Here is an 18521-nt window from a genome sequence, read left to right as displayed (position 1 = left end):
CTCCTGCCAACCTAGCAGTTCGAAAGCACGTCAAAGGCAAGTAGATAAATAGGTACCGCTACAGCAGGAAGGTAAACGGTGTTTCCGTGTGCTACTCTGGTTCGCCAGAAGCGGCTTTGTCATGCTGGCCACATGACCTGGAAGCTATACGTATGCCGGCTCCCTCGCCCAATAACATGAGATGAGCGCCACAACCCCAGAGTCGGTCACGACTGGACCTAATGATCAGGGGTCCCTTTACCTTTACCTTCTGCCTGTACACACACCTCACAAGATGAAAAGGGGAAGGGAGGTCTGCAAGGCGGGGGAAGCACACAGGCGTGTGCATGCACACGAAAGCTCATACCAGTGACAAACTTAGTTGGTCTCTAAGGTGCTACTGGAAGGAATTTTTTAAAATTTTGTTTCGACTACGGCAGAGCAACACGGCTACCTACCTGTAACTAAAGTTATGCAGATGTATTAGCTTAACCAGGGTTCGGGATTCAACACCAGCTGGGCCAGGGGTGAGTGGACTGAGCCAGAGACCCACCACATCCTAAGCCGCTCATCCCAGCACAACTTGTGATAGGATTTGCAAGCACACACACACCAATCCTGGGAACTGTAGTATGTTAAGGGTGCTGGGAATTGTAGCTCCAGTCAGGGGGAAACTACAGTTCACATTTTCTGAGATGGGTGGGAGGTGCACTTTAAATGTATGACATTTTGAGGTTCATAATGGACAGGGCGCAGAGTGAAATAAAAAATCAACAATCCCAGCCCTAATATTGGGTTACGGCCTGTAGCTCACTAATATATTGCATGCTTTGCAAGCAGAAGGTCACAGGTTCAATCCTAGCCACATCCAGATTGAATTGGGAGAGATTCCTGTCTGAAACCTCGGAGAGCTGCTGCCTGTCGGTGTAGACAATATAAAGCTTGATAGACTTAAAGACAGCTAACTCGGTTTAAGGCATCTTCCTTAGTAGAATCCTTTTAGGCCGCTGCCCCAGGCAGCTGATTTCAGGTTTCATGCAAGAGCAGCAAACTGCTACTTATTTACTTTATTATAATTATTGCACTTTTATAACGCGGACAAGGGAAAGGGTTCCTGGCTATGGGATTTTCTCCCTCGGGTTCCAAAGCACCTTCTCCAGCCTTGGGCTACCTTGACTTTGATGGAGGGGGTGGGAGGGGGGCATTTTGCTGCTCAGCCACTGCGCGCAAAACCCGCGCGCTGCTGCTGCGTAAAAAAAAACCCTCCCTGTGACCCGCTGGCTGGAGAAGGGCGTTGCAAGCGCGCCATGATCGGCTTAGCCGGAGCCACTGACCCGCTGCAGCCTCGTCTCTCTTTCCCCCTAAGTGGGTGGCAGGCAGGCAGGCAGGCCGGGCGCGCGGGCAGGGTGCTGGATGGGCGCGCGGGGAGGAGATTCTGGCCGAGCCACCCGAAAGGCGTGCTGCTGCTGCTGGGGATCCCCACTGCAATGCGGTCCTCTCTCCACCCATCCTATCGCTTCCTCTCCCTCCGCCTGACACCAGCCGTGGCCCGGAGCCAAATAAAAGAGGAAGATAGCCTGGCGCTGATCTAGTGACGTAAGGGAGGCAATAACTCGGTACATTTCTTTCTCCCCTCCCCTTCCTTCCTCCCTCGTCCCGATCTGCGGCCTGCATGCCTCTGAGCGCGTGCAGAGCGCCCATTTTCGCTTTTGCGGCGTGTGTCACCACGTGTTGGCGCTGCGCGCGGAAAGCCTTCTCGCGCCTGCCTGCGGTTTCGGATTTCACTTCCCTCCTTTAAAGGCTGCGCCGCGCGCCCAGGCGCGCACACACACACCCGCGCGCCTCTGTCGCAGCAAGCGTCTGGTCTATATCGGCGTCCCTTCGCGCTTCGCCCTTCACTTATTTCCCCCTTCCCCTCCGCTGCCAAGAAGAGCCGAGCGGATCGCATCCTCTCCTTGCCCGGGAGAGACTTAAGGCATCCTCGGCGCTGCGCAGGAAAGATGCGGACCTCGCTGCCTTTGCTCGTGGCCGTGGCGCTGGCCTGCTTGGGCGGCTGGGCGCAGGGCGAGGTGGTGGCGACGAAGGGAGGAGAAGAAGCAGCGGGCTTCGGAGACTGCGACGGCTTCTTCTACCAGCGGACGCCCCCCGAAGGGCTCCCGGGGCAGCCCGGGGAACAGCACGTGAAGATCTGCCAGAAATACAACCAAGAGCCGCGCTTCGCCACCCTCTACAGCACGCGGGACAGAATCCCCCTTTACGCGGCTTTTCTGTACACGGGAGGCGACCAGAGCGGGGAAGAGAGATGGCTGGTGGAGCCGCAGGTGAGGAGGGAGGCGGGGGTGGTATTACTTATGATGATGATTTCTATCAATATGTTGTGAATCGCCCAGTGATCTTTGGATGAAGGCCGATATACGCATTTTAGTTATTATATATATGCACACAACACACCATATCTGCCCTTCTCCAGCAGTTCCAAGGCTGGGTTACAATCTAAAATTCATATTTTAAAACAGTTAAAATAGATTATAGGAACAGTTTTCTGTTTTTTTATTCTGCTATACTGTATTATGTTGTGAACCACCCTGAGATCTACAGGTATAGGGCAGTATACAAAATGTAACAAATAAATGGATGGGGGGGGCAGGGGGAGTGGATTTTGCAAAGCAGGTCAGGGCAGCTTGCTGTGAAACTGTTTACCACCATCATTGTTACTTAACGAAAGCTATTGGCTTTGGAACTCGCTGCCACAAGAGGAGATGGCTTTTCCCCCTCCTCTTTGAAGAAAGGGATTAGGCATCAGAACAGAGCCTGGTACCTGTACTTGGATGAGGCCAGGGGCCTGCCTGGTCCAGCGCCCTGGTCTCGACTAGCCAACCAGGTGCCTGCGGGAAGCCTGTAAGCAGGAGAGGATGAGGCTGTGGGGAGGAGGCAGTATGCCGCTGGACAGCCCTGCTGCTGGAAACAGCAAGAGAGGATTGGCTGTTGCCTCCCTGCTTTGCTCTTTGCCACTGTAGGAAGGAGGACACAGGAGGGAATTGCTTGGCAGGGGTGCACTTAGGTCATTGGAAGCTAGACATTTAATGGCCTTGAAGAGCTCCCCTCCCTCCCACTTCAGAAGGCAACAGCCATTACTTCAAAATGTGGTAAGCCAGCAAGCCAACCTTCAGAACCCTCTTGATTATTCTGCTGGCTGAGACTCTAGACTTCTAGTGTGGCACCGTTGTGCAGGGTTTGCATGCGGAAGACGTGATCTCCGAGCCTTCTTTCTTATTCTAGGGCACCTTGGAGACCAGACAGGGAGCTATAACCAATCCTGCCTTTTTTTTTTACCTGTATATCTTTCTGATGGAAGTGTTTGCTGCATTCTGGAGTGACGGTTATACCTGCTTGTCTCTCCTCCTCCTCCTCCTCCTCCTCCTCCTCCCCCCCCCTTGCGCATCGAGAGCATATCTGAAAGCACATTACTTTGTGCTGCGAGATTCAGAGCACAATGATGTCAGGGGGAAGATTGTCAGATGGGGTGGCGACGGCTCCATGTGTCCTTTCCGTTGGCCCTCTCCGCATCTAGCACACATTCATGGCAATGCCATTTTATACTCTCAACAACCCTGCGAGTTTTGGTTGGGTTGAAAGGCAGTGTCGCCCCAAAGCCACCTGTTGCATATCGTGAGCGGGGATTTGAACCCAGGGCTCCCAATTCATTATTCATGCTGGTACTCTCTTCCATCTTAAAGTGGACCCATGGAGCTACAGTTCCCTGAGAAGAGGGATGGATTGTTAAACCGCTCTGGGTATCATAGCTCTGACAGGGAGATCTAGGCTGAGACTGGCAAAGCCATGCTTGGGCCAGGTGGATGAATGGGAAAGAGAAGCCTTGGGGGTGTTATTTGAGATTCCCCAAGGAAGGGGAATTCTTTTTTTAAAAAAACCTGCTGCAAAAGCTTGGGAGCTACAGCTCCTTCTTTACAGATGACCATAGCTGCCAAGTTTTCCCTTTTCTCGCGAGGAAGCCTATTCAGCATAATGGAAAATCCCTTAAAAAAGGGAGAACTTGGCAGCTATGCAGATGACAGTGAACTTCATATCTATGGGGTGTAGGCTGCCTGGAAAAGGCCGCAAAGTTGCCCATCAGCCGTGAGCACCTAGAGGGCAGATTGAGCAGCTGCACGCAGGTCAGTCTTCCTCACTGTGGAGCAATGCCTTGTATTTCTGTTTAATCTGAAGCAATTGCTTCTAAATTTGCATCTGCTCATGTAAATTGGCAAATGCAAACTTCTGCCGTCTTTTTAATTATGATGCTTCCTTTGGGAAGTAGCTACCTCAGGAAGGCAATTGGAAAGTGTACTGATGGAGTCTCTTAGCAGGCAGAAGGAGCAGAACCTTGGACTCAGCATACACACACCCCAGATGTGAGGGACCTTTGGCCTTCCAGATGTTGTTGGACTACAACTCCCCAAGCAGCATGAGCAGCAGTCCAGAAGTCATAGTCCCATAACACACCTGGTTGAACACAGCTTCTTTCTCCCCAATATGTATAATTAAGACAAACCCAAGAAACCAGGTAAGGGTTGTTGGGGATGCTCTCCACCTTCCCCTAACATCTGGCAGGGTTGCCAACATTTCTTTCCTCACCCAGCAAGACTCCTGCACCTGCAACACCTGTATGGCAGGCAACAAAGAACTACCGAAAAGTAGAGGCATTGTCACATGGCTGTGCACCTATGCTGGAGGGAAATAACAGCCCAGCTCAGTTTCCTCCTTTTGGGTGACATCTACAGGCAGAAGAAACCTCGACAATCTTAGCTAAACCAGAGGTGGGGCCCCCTCCGAGACCCCCTCCCATCACCCCAGCATGACCATTAATCAGGGAATGATGGCAGCTGTGGTCCAGTGACACCTGCAGTCATTCTTTGGGGGAAGCTATGGTTGAAGAAAAAGGGGACAACAGAGGACGAGATGGATGGTTGGACAGTATTCTCGAAGCTACCAACATGAGTCTGACCAAACTGCGGGAGGCAGTGGAAGACAGGAGTGCCTGGCGTGCTCTGATCCATGGAGTCATGAAGAGCCGGACACGACTAAATGACTAAACAACAACAAGAATGGTTGCTTAAAGTGGTATAATGCTGCTTTAAATGGTACCTCTGGTTGCGGACAGGATCCGTTCTGGAGCCCTGGTCGGATCCCGAGGTTTCCGCAACCAGAAGGACCGCTTCTGTGCATGGTAGAGTGCTTCTGGGACATGAGTGCACCCGGGATCCATGGTAGAGCGCTTCTGGACATGCGCACATGGCAAAACACTTCCAGATTTGCCGCTTTCGCAACCCCAAGTTTACGTTACCCAAGGTGCTACTGTACTGCGAATGAAGTCAAGTGCCCTAAAGTTTGAGTAGTCAATCTGCAGCAAGGGGCCCAGAGGTGACAGAGACTGCAGAGGTTTGTGGCGTACCTGGGCGAAAGTAGGCAGGACCACAGGCCGGCTGTGGCGCAGAGCCAGCCTTACATTCCTAGCTGCCTCTCCAGAGCTGTGCTTGCTGCTGTTGCCTGTTCCCAGGCTCAGTGGAGGAGAGGTTAAAACCACAGAAGCCACTGAGATGGGTGGGGCTGTTCTTGCAGCGTGCAATGCAGCGACTTGGGCATGCTTGCTGAGAAGGATGCACATGGGTAGTTGTCAAGACTTCCTGTGCTTTGAGAAAATCATTGGATGCAGGAATACAGGAGGAAGGAATCTCCAGATAGCAGCTTAGTGGCTGTCGCAACACCTTGCGGGAGCGAATCCCCCAGTTTTAACTCTATGTTGCATGAAGAAACTGCTTTCTTTTGTTTTTCCTGAATCTTCCAACATTCGTCGTCATTGAATGGCCCTGAGCTTTAGTATTATGAGGGAGATCCATCCACTTTCTCCCCATCAATCATGCCTTCGCCCCTTTACTTGTCTTGTCCCCCTAAGCTAAAAATATTGTGACCTTTCCTCATTGGGGAGCTGGTGCAACCCCTTGACCATTTTGGTTGCCCTCTTCTGAACCTTTCCCAATATCCCTTTTGAGGACAAAATAGGGGTGTGCGCCGTTTGTCCTTCCGGGAAAGAGTGTCTGTCGTTGCTGATTTCTTGCAGGACTGTGGTTCCCACAGGGAGGAGGCGGAGGCTGCCTCCCGAGGGAGCCAAGAATGGTGCCAACCTCTGCTCTGACCCCTGCGGTACACAAATAGTCTTCTCCAAACAGACAGAGGCTTGACTCCAAAAATGAATAGGGAAGGAAAAGGCAAGAGGGGCAGGCGATTGTCAGCTATTCTTTGCACACAACCGCATCCCATTGTCATTGCCCCCCTGCTCATCGGCAACAGAGCCGTCTGCAGAGGCTTCAAGAGGGGCATTGTCTGGGGAGGCCATTAGCTTGTTTGACAGCGATGCTTTTAGGCATGCGCCTGTACCAGCTGATGCTCTGCAAGGATCGCCCCTTTAGCTGCACTGCACTGGAAGGGGACATGCACAAGGCACTTCCTGCTAGCCCCAAGGGGGGAGAAGGGCTTGTTATCACTAAGGTGCTGTAAAGGGAAGCACCAGGGGCAGATATCACTTGCCTCTTGGGACCTTGAGGAAGCAAATCCACAGATACACAAAACTGGCATGCCATCCACAGAGCCATCACCCCCCAATGATGTATGTCACTGTCAGCCTGGCTCTCTTAGGGTTGTCAGCTGCGGGCCAATTATCTCACCACAGGAGGGAAGAGGCTTTTTAGCTTGGAGCTGGTGCAGCAAAACTGGGCAGGGAGAAGTTTCTCCTCCCTCGTAGTAATAAAACTTGGGGGCATCCAGCAAAACTGACTTTGTTGGACGATTCAGGACAGGTGCGTGAAAATACATTGCATCGCTGAACTGTGGGCTTTACTCTCGCAAGAGGCAGCAATTGCCACAAAATTGGATGGCTTGGGAAAAGGGATTAGATTGGGGTTTCCCAAACTTGGGTCTCCAGCTGTGTTGTTGTTGTTTTACTACAACTCCCATCGTCCCTAGCTAGCAGGACCATTGGTGAGGAATGATGGGAATGGCAGTCCCCAAATAGCTAGGGAAACCCTGGATAAAATAAATTAATGGAGAATTAGGCTATCAACAGTTACTGTGTTCTTTCTACACTGCTAGAGGTGGCATGCCTTTGAACACCAGTTGCTGGCAGTCCCAGGTGGGAAAGGCGTTTGTTGTACCCAGGTTCTCCTTGGGGGATTCCCAGAGACATCAGGTTGGCCACTGTGAGAACAGGATGCTGGACTTGATGGGCTTTTGACCTGAACCAGCAGGGCGCTTCTCGTGTTCTTAAGAGGCATTCTCCACTTCCTCAGTCCTTTGGGGAGTGGTAGAGGAATGTGCAGAGAGCTTTCAGCCAGCTAGCCCAAGGGGGGAAGGTGTGTCTGGCGAGGTTGCCAGAAAACAATGCAATCTTTTGAAACAAGAAATGTTGCTGTGGTGAGCAGGGCACAGCTGAAATCCAAGGTTGCGGGGAGGGTGTGTTTGCAGAAGAGATTGGTTGCTCTTTTCTTCAGTTCCTGAACTCGCTTTTTCATTTTTTGCATTTTCTGCTTCAGGCTGGGAGAGAGCAGATTGGTGCAAGCCACCTGCCAAACTGGATTGCAGTGGCCTGGTACACGCACGCAACACCCATCACTTGATGTCAGATGGTGGCTTGCACGTCTAAATGAGCTAAAAGCTGTGGACGGTGCTTTCTTACTCCCACCTGAAAGGCGGTGCTTCTCAGTGGAGGCAGATCTCACATTCAGCAGTCAGTGGAGCATTCGAGAGTAGGGAAGGCGACAGAGGGGCTTGCATGTGGGAACTGGCTCCAAGCATGGAGCAATTAAGTGCAAGGAAACATAGGCACGTCTGAAACAGGCCTGAGTGAGGATTCACACTTGGGCATTCACATTCCAAGTTCAGAAGACCTGCCCACACTGAAAAGTGTTGCCAATCATTTGTGGTGCGGTTGTTGTCATGGTGATGTGGCTAGGGATGGGCGAATGTGCCAATCTCACTTTTGTCATTTTAGTATTTAGTATTTTAAATTTTATATGTTTTAAGGTACGGTTGTAAAACTTTACAGTACTAGCAGTTTCCTCTTTTGCAAGCCGCTTTGAGGTTTTTCCACAGCCAAGCGGCGTATACATTTTATGAAACAAATCGATGGAAATTCAAAAATTGCAAAGACATTTTCCCTAATATAACATTTTTTGGGGTATGTTCTCATGTGTTTATACGCACATTTTACCTTTGTGTGTGCCTCTCTGTACACAGTGCTTACCTGGAGAACGGCACAGCAAATTTGGGGAAACATGAAATTTGGAGGTTGGCTGTGCTTTCTTGGTCCATGCATTGTTCTGAAAAGTGCAAATTTAGGTAAGTTTGCATTTAAACACAAAGTGCATCAGATCCCACCCCTAGCTGCCTGGTAGTGGTCTGATCTGATGAGGGAATGACACAAAGGAGTGCTGTGGGATGTGTTTTGGACCCGTTCTACCTGAGGAACTGCATGACAATGCCGGGTGCAGAAGTAGCCCCAGAGCTGGGGCGAGTGACATAGTTTGACATCTGCTCTGTGATATTGCAGAGGCTTTAATTGCTGGGGGCCCGCATCAGATTACAGGCAAGGGGGCAAGGCACATGCTCTACCCCAGCCCTTGAAATACCGAATAGCCTTTCTAAATACCAGCGAGAGTAATGGACATAAATTTTTAATAGCCGTGTGTTCAAGGCGAAAAGGGCAGAAAGCTGCAGACAAAAGGACAAACATCTGCTAGCGCAACAGCAGTGGCACAAGATAAGAAGTCCTTGCTTTTGCTCCCACGTCCATGTGTACACACATTGTTGCTAAAGAATGCTTTTTCCAGGGTCGTGGGCAATACCGGTAGCTTAGCTCTCTGTGTGTTATGTACAGTATTAGGCAATTTCATGGAGGATAAGTCCAGACCACCACTGTGATAGCTAAGCTGAACTTCCCTGCAGAGTGGCAGCTACCTGAATATCAGGTGCTAGGAACGAATTGAGAGGGAGTGGCGTTAACTACCACATGCCTTGTTTATGGCCTTCCTGGGTGCTTCTGCCTTGGCGGACAGAAACAGAATGTGGAGCTGGAAGGAAATTTGGTCTGATCCAGGAGGGCTCATGTCATGTTCTTACCTTTCTTCCCCTATCACTGTAGTCTGTGCCTATGCATGTCTGGGCCGCTTTTTCTCACTCTCAGGCTCTTTCAGCACCAGCAGGCATGGGTTCAACAGGTAAAGTTTTCCCCTGTGTCAAGATCATGTGTGATGGGGGACAGGCTTAACTTGTGGAATGTCTGCCATGCATGCAGCTATTTAAGCTGCAGGAATTCAGCTTGGGTTGGAGGGGGCGGGTTAGTTCTGTGTTTTGTCAACTCCTTCCTAGTCCCAGCCTTTGAGTACATTGCTTCTTCCCTTTGGAATCCTAAATATTCCTCTGCATATTCTAATAAGGGACATTGAATTTCCTCCTACTCTTCAGCACCTAACTTCCCGTTCCTCTCTGACTGACCAGGAGATTCTCTTTCTGCTTAACCCATTTCACCCCCTCCAGCCATCTCTGGTGAAGCAGCCGTGGCTCCAAACTATGATTTTGGTCAATCTTCCCTAACCAGTTGCCCTCTAGGTGTCTGAGACTGTAACTCCCATCAGCCCCGGTGTGTTGGCAGGGGCTGATGGGAATTGTAGTCTGAAAGCCAGGAGAGCGACAGGTTGTGGGGAAGGCTGATATCAGTGGCGTTGCTGCTTTCCAAGTGTCTCAGTGGGCAAAGCACTGGATTTGGAGAGCAGGCTCTGGTAATACCTCCGACTTCAGAGTTTGGTTGCAGATCAATAACCATTTCTTTCCTTGGCTTCACATCTGTAAAGAGGGAATAACACTTACCTGCATTTCTGACTGAGTTGGGCAGGGGGCTGAGACATGCACAAAAAGAGATAAAGTTGGCAGCAGTATATATCAGTAGTAAATAGCAGTTGCGGCCCCATTTTCCTTGTTCCAAGTATTTAGTTACGTGAAGAAAACTTTGGATCACTTATCCGAAACCTAATATATAGGCTGTAATTTGAGAATAATCCCAGGCCGATGTTTGGTTTATAAAAGTGAATGAGTATAAAACTAGCAAACAGTGGACACAGGTAGAGAGCCCTTCCCCTCCCAATACAGTGGGAGAAAATAGCAGTACCCAAGGTGTTAGATTCCATTTTGGTGCAAGAATGCATGTTTCTTAAGATAATTTCTACACCATGCTTCTGTTCCAATAGCAATATTCAGGGCCAAAATGCAGCCCCCCCAAGAGACCCCTATTCCCCTCACATAGCTGCAATTCCCAGAGTTCCCTGGGAAGGAGAGCTTGATTGTTAAACCGCTCTGGCTATTGTAGCTCTGTGCAGGGACTAGGTGTTTCCCAAAAACTCTCGGCACCCTTAACAAACTGCACTTCCCATGATCCTTTGAGGGAACCAGTGACTGCTTAAAGTGGTATGACGCTGCTTTAAATGTTTAGTGCACACGGGGCCTAAAATAACGGTAGTCTGGTCTTCCCAGGTCCCCCTCCCTCCAGTTTTGGCAAGTAGCTGCAGGCTGTGTCCGAAAGGGACATGGGGCCACCTCTTTGCTGAAGCGGATGCAGGTCTGGATCTAGTCAGGGCCTGGATGAGTGCTCACTTGGGAACCACAGGGCTCATTGGTGGGAAAACAAGTGTGATATAAATGTAATTAGTGAAACAGAAGAGGCTCATCCAACTTCTGTTTGGGGTTGTAGCCATGGCTGGCGGGGCTGTGCGTGATTTTGCATGGTGGTGGGGGTCTGGGTGGTGAGAAGCATTCTCCCCTTGCAGCAAGCTGGTACCCATCATTATCAAGCTTAGTGTCGTCCTTTTTACAGGAGCTGGAGAAAGAGAGGAGGGATGTGGGTGAGGACTGGGTGGTTGCTAGGCAACCGCAGCACAAGCTAACCAGTTGTTAAGCAACTGCAGCAATCGGGAGCCATCCTTCATGGTATAAACAGCTCCTGCTCCCTCATTAGGAAGAGAAGAAGGGAAGAACACTGTCCAGATGCTTCTGTAATTGCAGGCAACCATCAGAAGCAGACGGCTCAGGAGGATGCTTCTGCCTGTTAAATCTAAGAGGAGCTAACCTGATTAGCAGCAGACAGGGCTTGATTTTTGAGCTAGGAATCGGCACCGGAGACTAAAGAACAGCCATGCGCTCTCCTGGAATACGTAAAGCAGTAAGAGAGACTAGAGGAGTGGATAAAGCAGATAGAGAGGTGATTTCTCTCTCTCATAATACTAGAACTTGGGGACACCCAATGAAGTTGAGTATTGGGTAGTTCAGGAGGACAGGCAAAAGGAGGCACCTCTTTTGTGGAGCACGTAGTTAAACTACAGGATTCACTACAAGATGTCCCAGTGGCCACCAACAACCCATCAGCCCCAGCCAGCATGGGCAATGGCCGGGGTGATGGAATTTGAAGTCAGTAACATCTGGAAGATCAGAAGTTACCCGACCCCATTCTCATCCTAGAGACTCAACAACTCCCAGCTAGCCAGCCGAAGATCTGGAGTTAAGGACAAGGTGGGGAGACTACCGCTTGCAGGATGGCTGGAGTCCCAGTCCTTGTCTGCTTAGAAATTACAATAGCATCAGAAGGACCATGACAGCCTTGCAAATAAGCCCACAGACGTTACTAGCCTGCTTCTTCTTTTTACCAGCCAACTAAGTAGCTACTAGTTTACATCTCCATGTTGGTTGTAACAGACGGAAGTCCCCTCCTCCATAGTCCTCATGGGAATTTGGGCTACTTGCAGGGCAGTTAAAAAAGAAAGAAAATTGACTTCTACCAATCAGACTGGTGGGAAGGGTGGAATGATTTGTCTCTCCTCTGCCAGCCTGTTTGGCTTCCATGGTGGTCACAGAAGAAAGGGCTCTTCTACCTTCAAGGCTTGCATGGAAGCTAAGTGGACTAGCAAATGAGAGAGAGGGCGAGAGATGGACCCAGACTTCCTCCACCAAACCACTCACTCACCTGTATGGAATTCCTGATTGCCTCTGGGTACCAGGTGAGCTATGAAGTACAAGGCTAGATTATGCACATTCCAGGAATGGCTCTAAGGATGGAAGCCGATTGGGCATGATTCACGTTGACTCCCTGACATTCCATTCATTTGTATGCATAATTGAGTTAGTTGTTCCAAAAGCTGGTTCTGATGCAATCTCTGCATCACACACCCGATCAAGCTGTTGACAGTGTCATTTGGAAAAGGTCATCTTAGCGGTCACTCTGCTACGAGAGACCTCTGGAACAGGCATATTCCTTTAGGTGACTCAGGAGAAGTGCGTCCTCAGCCTATGTAATAATCTGAACCTGGCAAAAAGCCGTGTAATGTTGGAGGCGTGTCCACCTGCTCAAAATTCTACATTGCTTGTGGCAAAGGCACTGATTGGCCAGGTTGGCATGGAATGCTGCTCACGGATATTCCAACTACTCCATGAAATGAGGTTGTCAGGATGTTTGTAGATCAGCTTCTGTAAGGGAAGGAAGAACTGCCAGTTTGGCTGGAATTGTAATAACTTAATGTTGTTGTGATAACCTTGCAAGAGGTGTGGCTTTGCGGGACAATCTAGGAGTAGAGATGCAAAGGGCCAGGAAGCCCTGAAGGAAAAGTGAGGATTAGGTCTCATATTAAAATGTAGCAGCGTTACTGGGGATACTGTTGACTGTATCAACATACAGAGGTTTTATTAATAAAAGGTGTGTGCAACAGTAAGTGTATCTCTGTAATTTGTGGCACTCTGGAGACAGCAGTAACTACCAGTGTGTCTTTTAAATATGATGGGTTGTATCTAATGCTAGTCCTACTCAGATTAAACCTATTGTAGTAAACATACATGATTTAGGCTCATTAACTTCAATGGGTCTACTCTGAGTAGCAATTAGTTGGATGCAATCCAGTGCGTGGATGTAGCCAGGATTTATGTTGGGGGAGCAGAACCAAGCTATCTGTGACGCATTTGTCAGCTAAGTATTTTTATTTATTTACTTGATGAGGGGCAGCTGCTCACTGCCCCCCCCCCCGGCTACCCCCATGATCCAGTATTGAGATTTTTGGAACCTTGGATGCTGATGAAAAAGTTTTTGAAGCATAAAGTTACATTGCATGAATTGTAAATTTTTCAATGTCAGGTTTTGACATTAATACTGTTGTTGTTTTTACAAATTTAAAACTCATGATTTCAGAAATACCACAAACACTGAACTCCAGCTGAAGCCCTGTGTATGTTTTTGTGCTCAATTAGAGAAATGGCTGGCAAGTTTTAAACCACAAACTTTCGTTGTTCTTGTTTAAAGGCTTGAGACAAAATGTAAATTTTGAAATGGGACAGTCTTAAGATTTCTAGAATCTGGATTGTCCAGGAAATTTAATGAGTGACCTTTGTTCTAAAATCCAGTTATTTCTCTTGTTCGCATTTCAGATCGATGATCCCGAAAATGGCCTGGAAGGAATGATGGCGGAAGTTGAGGTCACAGGTTCAGTGGACAACTTGGGGTCCAAGCAGGCCCTCACAGCAGACTACGTGGACTCTGGCTACGAGAGGGGGCAACTAAACCCTAGTTCTCTTCATAAGGGCGACCACGAGATAGCCACCTACACACTGACCAATGCGGTGCCCTTGACCCCGCCTCTCCATGAGATATGGCACTGGGAGATTGAGAGCCTGGTAGGCCAGGCCTTGGCTCCACACTGTGACAATGGGAAGGGACTCTATCTTGTTACGGGAGCAATTCCTTCCACCCTCAAAGTGAAGGACAGAGTCGCTGTCCCCGAGTCTCTCTGGCTGGCCGCCTGCTGTGATGATGGCTCCAAGACCTGGTCTTTGGGATTTATTAAGCAGGCAACTGCTGAGAATCGCCTGGAAGACCTCACCGTGGAAGCCCTTGAGAAGAAGCTCCACGCAGGAGCAAAACTGTTTAAGAACCACTGCGGCCAAGACAGACACGACCCCAAGAAACTGGAGGAGGTCCACCATGCCGTGAAACACGTCCGAGCTAAGGAACCGGTGCCGCAAGAGAAGAAGTCCACCCCAGGCCAGCACACCAGCACACCGCCAAAGGAGGAGGGCGGCTTTCTGAAGAAGTTGTTTTATTTTATCGTTACCCCTATCTTCAAAGTGCTGAAATTGGTCGTCTACCTGGTTGGCCAGATTGTGAAATACACCTTCTCTCTCCTCTGGCGCCTCATCCAGACGATCGTCGGAGGGCTCTTCACCTTCATCAAAGGAATTGCCTCAGCGCTGCTGAATGTCTTTGTCGACGTGGCTCGGGTGGCCGTCAACATCCTGAACGGCATTGCCAAAAACATCTACAACGTCATGATGATTACGTACAAGATTCTCAGCATCCCTGTGGGCGTGATACTAGACATTGCGTCCTTCCCTTTCTACACCCTGGGTGCCGTCCCTACAGTCCTCCGAGATATCGCCTCAGGTATTGGTGGGTTATTCTTACTGGCAATCGATGCCACGACAAGCATTGTGACTGGCCTAAATTACATCGTTTCACATTTAGCCAAAAAGTTCCTTCCCAAGATTTCCGATGCCTGAAAAGCGGTGTGAGCAAGTGAATGGCTATGAACAACTCTGGGGGTAACCCCCCCCCAAAGCAATACTTTCCGATATGTTGCTAATCTCCTGCTGTTCCTATAAAGTATTTATTTGTGATGACATTAACAGTAATGAACCGATGTTCTGGTAACATGGGTGAGCTTCATGCCCCCTCCCCCTCCCAAAGGGGCATTTTATGGCAAAATTAAATGTTCACTTATTGTAAAATGTTGCACTTTGGGTGGCTGGTTGACCCTTCCGTCTCATGTCAAGTCTTTTGAGAACCAGGAAAAGCTCTGAACAGGAGAGAAACCTTCGTCCTCTCTACTAAAATATATTGAAATGGTGGATACAGAATCCTCTGCAGTGACTGAAGCCACCAAAATACTTCTCTTTGTAGTAAGTTTACAGCATAAGCAGAGAACCTTACTGGGGGGGGGGGGGTTCTAGAGATTTTGAAGAAATCATTTTCCAAGTCAAGAATTATCTATGGAGAGGAAAATCGCTTTCCAAATCTGCCTTTTTGGTTTAGGCTTTAACTCAATGATAAGAGAGCATCCTTGGCCTATGGAGGGTCCCACATTCAAACTGGGTCCTCCAGTTAAAATAGAGAACTGGGCTGGAAAAGACCCCTATCTGAGACCCCAGTTGAGCCCCTGTCAAGCAAAGGATACAGCATTCGGCTGGCCAGTGCTCTGACTCATTGTAAGATTTTTTTTTACACACTTCTTCCTCCCCCCCCTCCTTGGGCAAATAATAATAATAATAATAATAATAATAATAATAATAATAATAATTTATACCCCACCCATCTGTCTGGGTTTCCCCAGCCACTCTAGGTGGCTTCCAACAAAATATTAAAAATACAATAAAACATCAAACATTAAAAATTTCCCTAAACAGGACTGCCTTCAGTTGTCTTCTAAAATTCAGATAGTTGTTTATTTCTTTGACATCTGGTGGGAGGGCGTTCCACAGGGCGGGCGCCACTACTGAGAAGGCCCTTTGCCTGGTTCAGTGTAACCTTGCTTCTCGCAACGAGGGAACCGCCAGAAGGCCCTCGGTGCTGGACCTCAGTGTCCGGGCTGAACGATGGGGGTGGAGACGCTCCTTCAGGTATACTGGGCCGAGGCCATTTAGGGCTTTAAAGGTCAGCACCAACACTTTGAATTGTGCTCGGAAACGTACTGGGAGCCAATGTAGGTCTTTCAGGACCGCTGTTATATGGTCTTGGCAGGCACTCCCAGTCACTAGTCTAGCTGCTGCATTCTGGACTAGTTGCAGTTTTTGGGTTACCTTCAAAGGTAGCCCCACGTAGAGCGCATTGCAGTAGTCCAAGCAGGAGATAATCAGAGCATGCACCACTCTGGTGAGGCAGTCCACCGGCAGGTAGGGTCTCAGCCTGCGTACCAGATGGAGCTGGTAGACATAGAGCATTTCAGCTGCCAAGTCATCCGCTACTGTCCCTTGAAGGTAGAAGAATGAGTTCCTACAGAGAGGAATTCAATCTAGTGCTGATGGAGCAATCTCCCCTCCCCTTGTGTGCTGTTCTGGGGTTCTCCCAACCCCCCCATGCCAATTTCAGGGGGCAAGGGGGGCGAGAGAAAGGGGAGAAGCCCTGTTGCACTAGTGGAAGTCCTTGTGTGAGCTTCTGCTACTGTCGTTGGTTAGTTGAACCTGGTCAATACTGGTGTAGAGTATCTGTTTAAGAAACGGAGTAATGGGCTGGGAAGTTCCCGGTTGAATTTCATCTCTGCGATGAACTAAACTAGGCAACCTCAAGCCCCTCCATCCACAATATGGAAAATAATTATGTTGACAGGAAGGTGTGTAGGGTAAGGGCACAATGAATGTGATGCACCTTGAATCTTGCAAGCGCTATGCACACATTCACACAATCCATTTAAGGCACTACAGTGGAACCTTGAGTTGTGAACATGATCCGTGCAGGAAGCACGTTGGCAACCCGCAGCGCTGCGTCTGCGCACGCATGTGATGCGATTCGGCACTTCTGCGCAAGCACAAAGCATGATTTAGTATTTCTGCGCATTTGTGAGCACCGGAACTCAGAAGTACCCCATTCCGGTACTTCCAGGTTCGGCGCATCCATAACCCCAAAACGCGCAACCTGCAGCGATCGCAACCAGAGGTATGACTGTATGATACTTCTTGAAACAGTAATGGGTTGCCTCAAAGGATTCTGGGAGCAGTTTGTTAAGGGTGCCAAGAATTGTTTAGCCCGCCCTCCTCCCCAAGCTACAATTATCAATCCCTCTTCATGGAAATCTGGGAATTGTAGCTCTGGGAGGGGAACTACGGGTCTCCTAAGAACTTTCAGCACGTTTAACTACTCCTCCCCAGAATTCTCTGGGGCAAGCCACAACTGTTTAAATGGTGTGAATACGGCCATAGTGTAGTATCTATTCTATGCTTTGTTCTTTTCAGAGTGATTGAGGCTTACTGGCTTTTGCTTCTAAGGCAGGTCTGGGTTTCAAACCTGTGCTTAGATTAACTTCTGAATTGGATTGTTGTAACACATTGGACATGGCTATGCCCTGGAAGGCAGTTTAGGCTGTTTTAGTGAAAAACGAGGCAGCTAGACTTCTTATCTGTGGTTAGATGTCGGGAGCACACCACCAGTTTTTTTGTTTTTGTTTTAATAACTAGCCATGAGGCTCCTGGTGGTCCATGTCCAGGCTCCCTTCAGGGTGCTGATTTTAATTTTTAAAAAGCCTTTAAAAGGCTTGAGACAAGTTAAGCTTAAGGACCACTTCCCCCTCCATGAAGCTGCTCAAGTCGGGAATGCTTTCCCCATGGCGACTGGCAGGGCACCAACCCATATATCTTTCGTGTTCCTGGAGAGGACCCTATTTGCCCGACCTTTTGAAGTCAGAGTGTTTTAATCTGGTTCTCTGCTTTGATCTCTGCTGCTGTTTTACATTGGATTTTTGGTTTAATGTATTTATTGCTAACCTTCATTTCTAATTTTGTTTGCCACTCTCAAGATGTTTCACATGGAGAGTGGTGTAGAACCACCACCTAAGTGAATAAATAGTATTTTCACTACCTCTATCGAGTGAGGCTTCTCACAGCAATCTTTTGTTATTTAATTTAATCACATACTACAGTGTCAGCAGAAGAAAGGTGGCCATTCTGTGCTTAAGACCCCTCTGCCGCACATAGCCCCAAAGCAACTTCCATCACCCTTGCCCATTGGCCAAACTGTCTGGGGCAGCTGGGAGCTGGAGTTCAGCAGGAAAGCCACAGTTTCCCCAACTCAATCTTAAAAAGTGGCATGACTGACAACCACCAATAGGATCCATCTTTCCCTAATTTGTCCACAAAAAGAGTTAGATAGCCACTAGGGAAACTTCTTCTAGTTTGCAAAATGAGTGGACCCAATTGGGGACCAGGGGGGAGGAAGAGAAAATGTTGTGAGTGCTCTTACGAACTGTCAGATTCTGCATCAGGTCATGTCTCCATGTTTAAGCTGCTAAGTTACAAATAATTACCTGGTACAGTACAAGCAACCCTAGGAAGAAGTGTATTTGCAGCATTTAGTGCCCCCATGTGTTCAGATCAGGTTAAACAGGCAGCAATCTCCTTTTAACTGGCTGGTTTGCGTCCTTGGTTTGAAGTGACTGCCGTTCCTAGGAATAATGGGCATGATCCAGCCGAAGTTAAGGATTTTTAATCATACCCCATGGATCAAAAGGTGGAATCCCTCCCTTTGAAAGGCATAGGGCATGGCAAAACAAAAACACATAAAGTTAGGTGTGTGTTTTGGGTTTTTTTAAGTGTGTAACAGCAAGAAGTTGAAACATTAGGACGATAATTCTGGAAAGCTACAGAGTTTAATTACATCCTAATTAAGCTGTCTGGAGAGAAGTTTAAGGACAAAAGTA

General features: G+C 48.7%; 1 protein-coding gene across 1 annotated transcript; it reads left to right on the top strand.

The window, feature by feature from the left end:
• Positions 1 to 1379: 1379 nt before the first annotated feature.
• On the top strand, positions 1380 to 17684 carry ENDOD1 (endonuclease domain containing 1). Its single transcript, XM_035115930.2, has 2 exons — positions 1380 to 2300; positions 13489 to 17684. The coding sequence occupies exons 1-2, from the start codon at positions 1980 to 1982 to the stop codon at positions 14614 to 14616; spliced, it is 1449 nt and encodes a 482-aa protein (XP_034971821.1). The 5' UTR covers positions 1380 to 1979; the 3' UTR covers positions 14617 to 17684.
• Positions 17685 to 18521: the final 837 nt, after the last annotated feature.

Source organism: Zootoca vivipara, chromosome 4, assembly GCF_963506605.1.
Source record: "Zootoca vivipara chromosome 4, rZooViv1.1, whole genome shotgun sequence".
Taxonomy (NCBI): Eukaryota; Metazoa; Chordata; class Lepidosauria; order Squamata; family Lacertidae; genus Zootoca; species Zootoca vivipara.
Note: the sequence above shows the minus strand (reverse complement) of the source record. Positions and strands in the feature narration are given on the sequence as shown.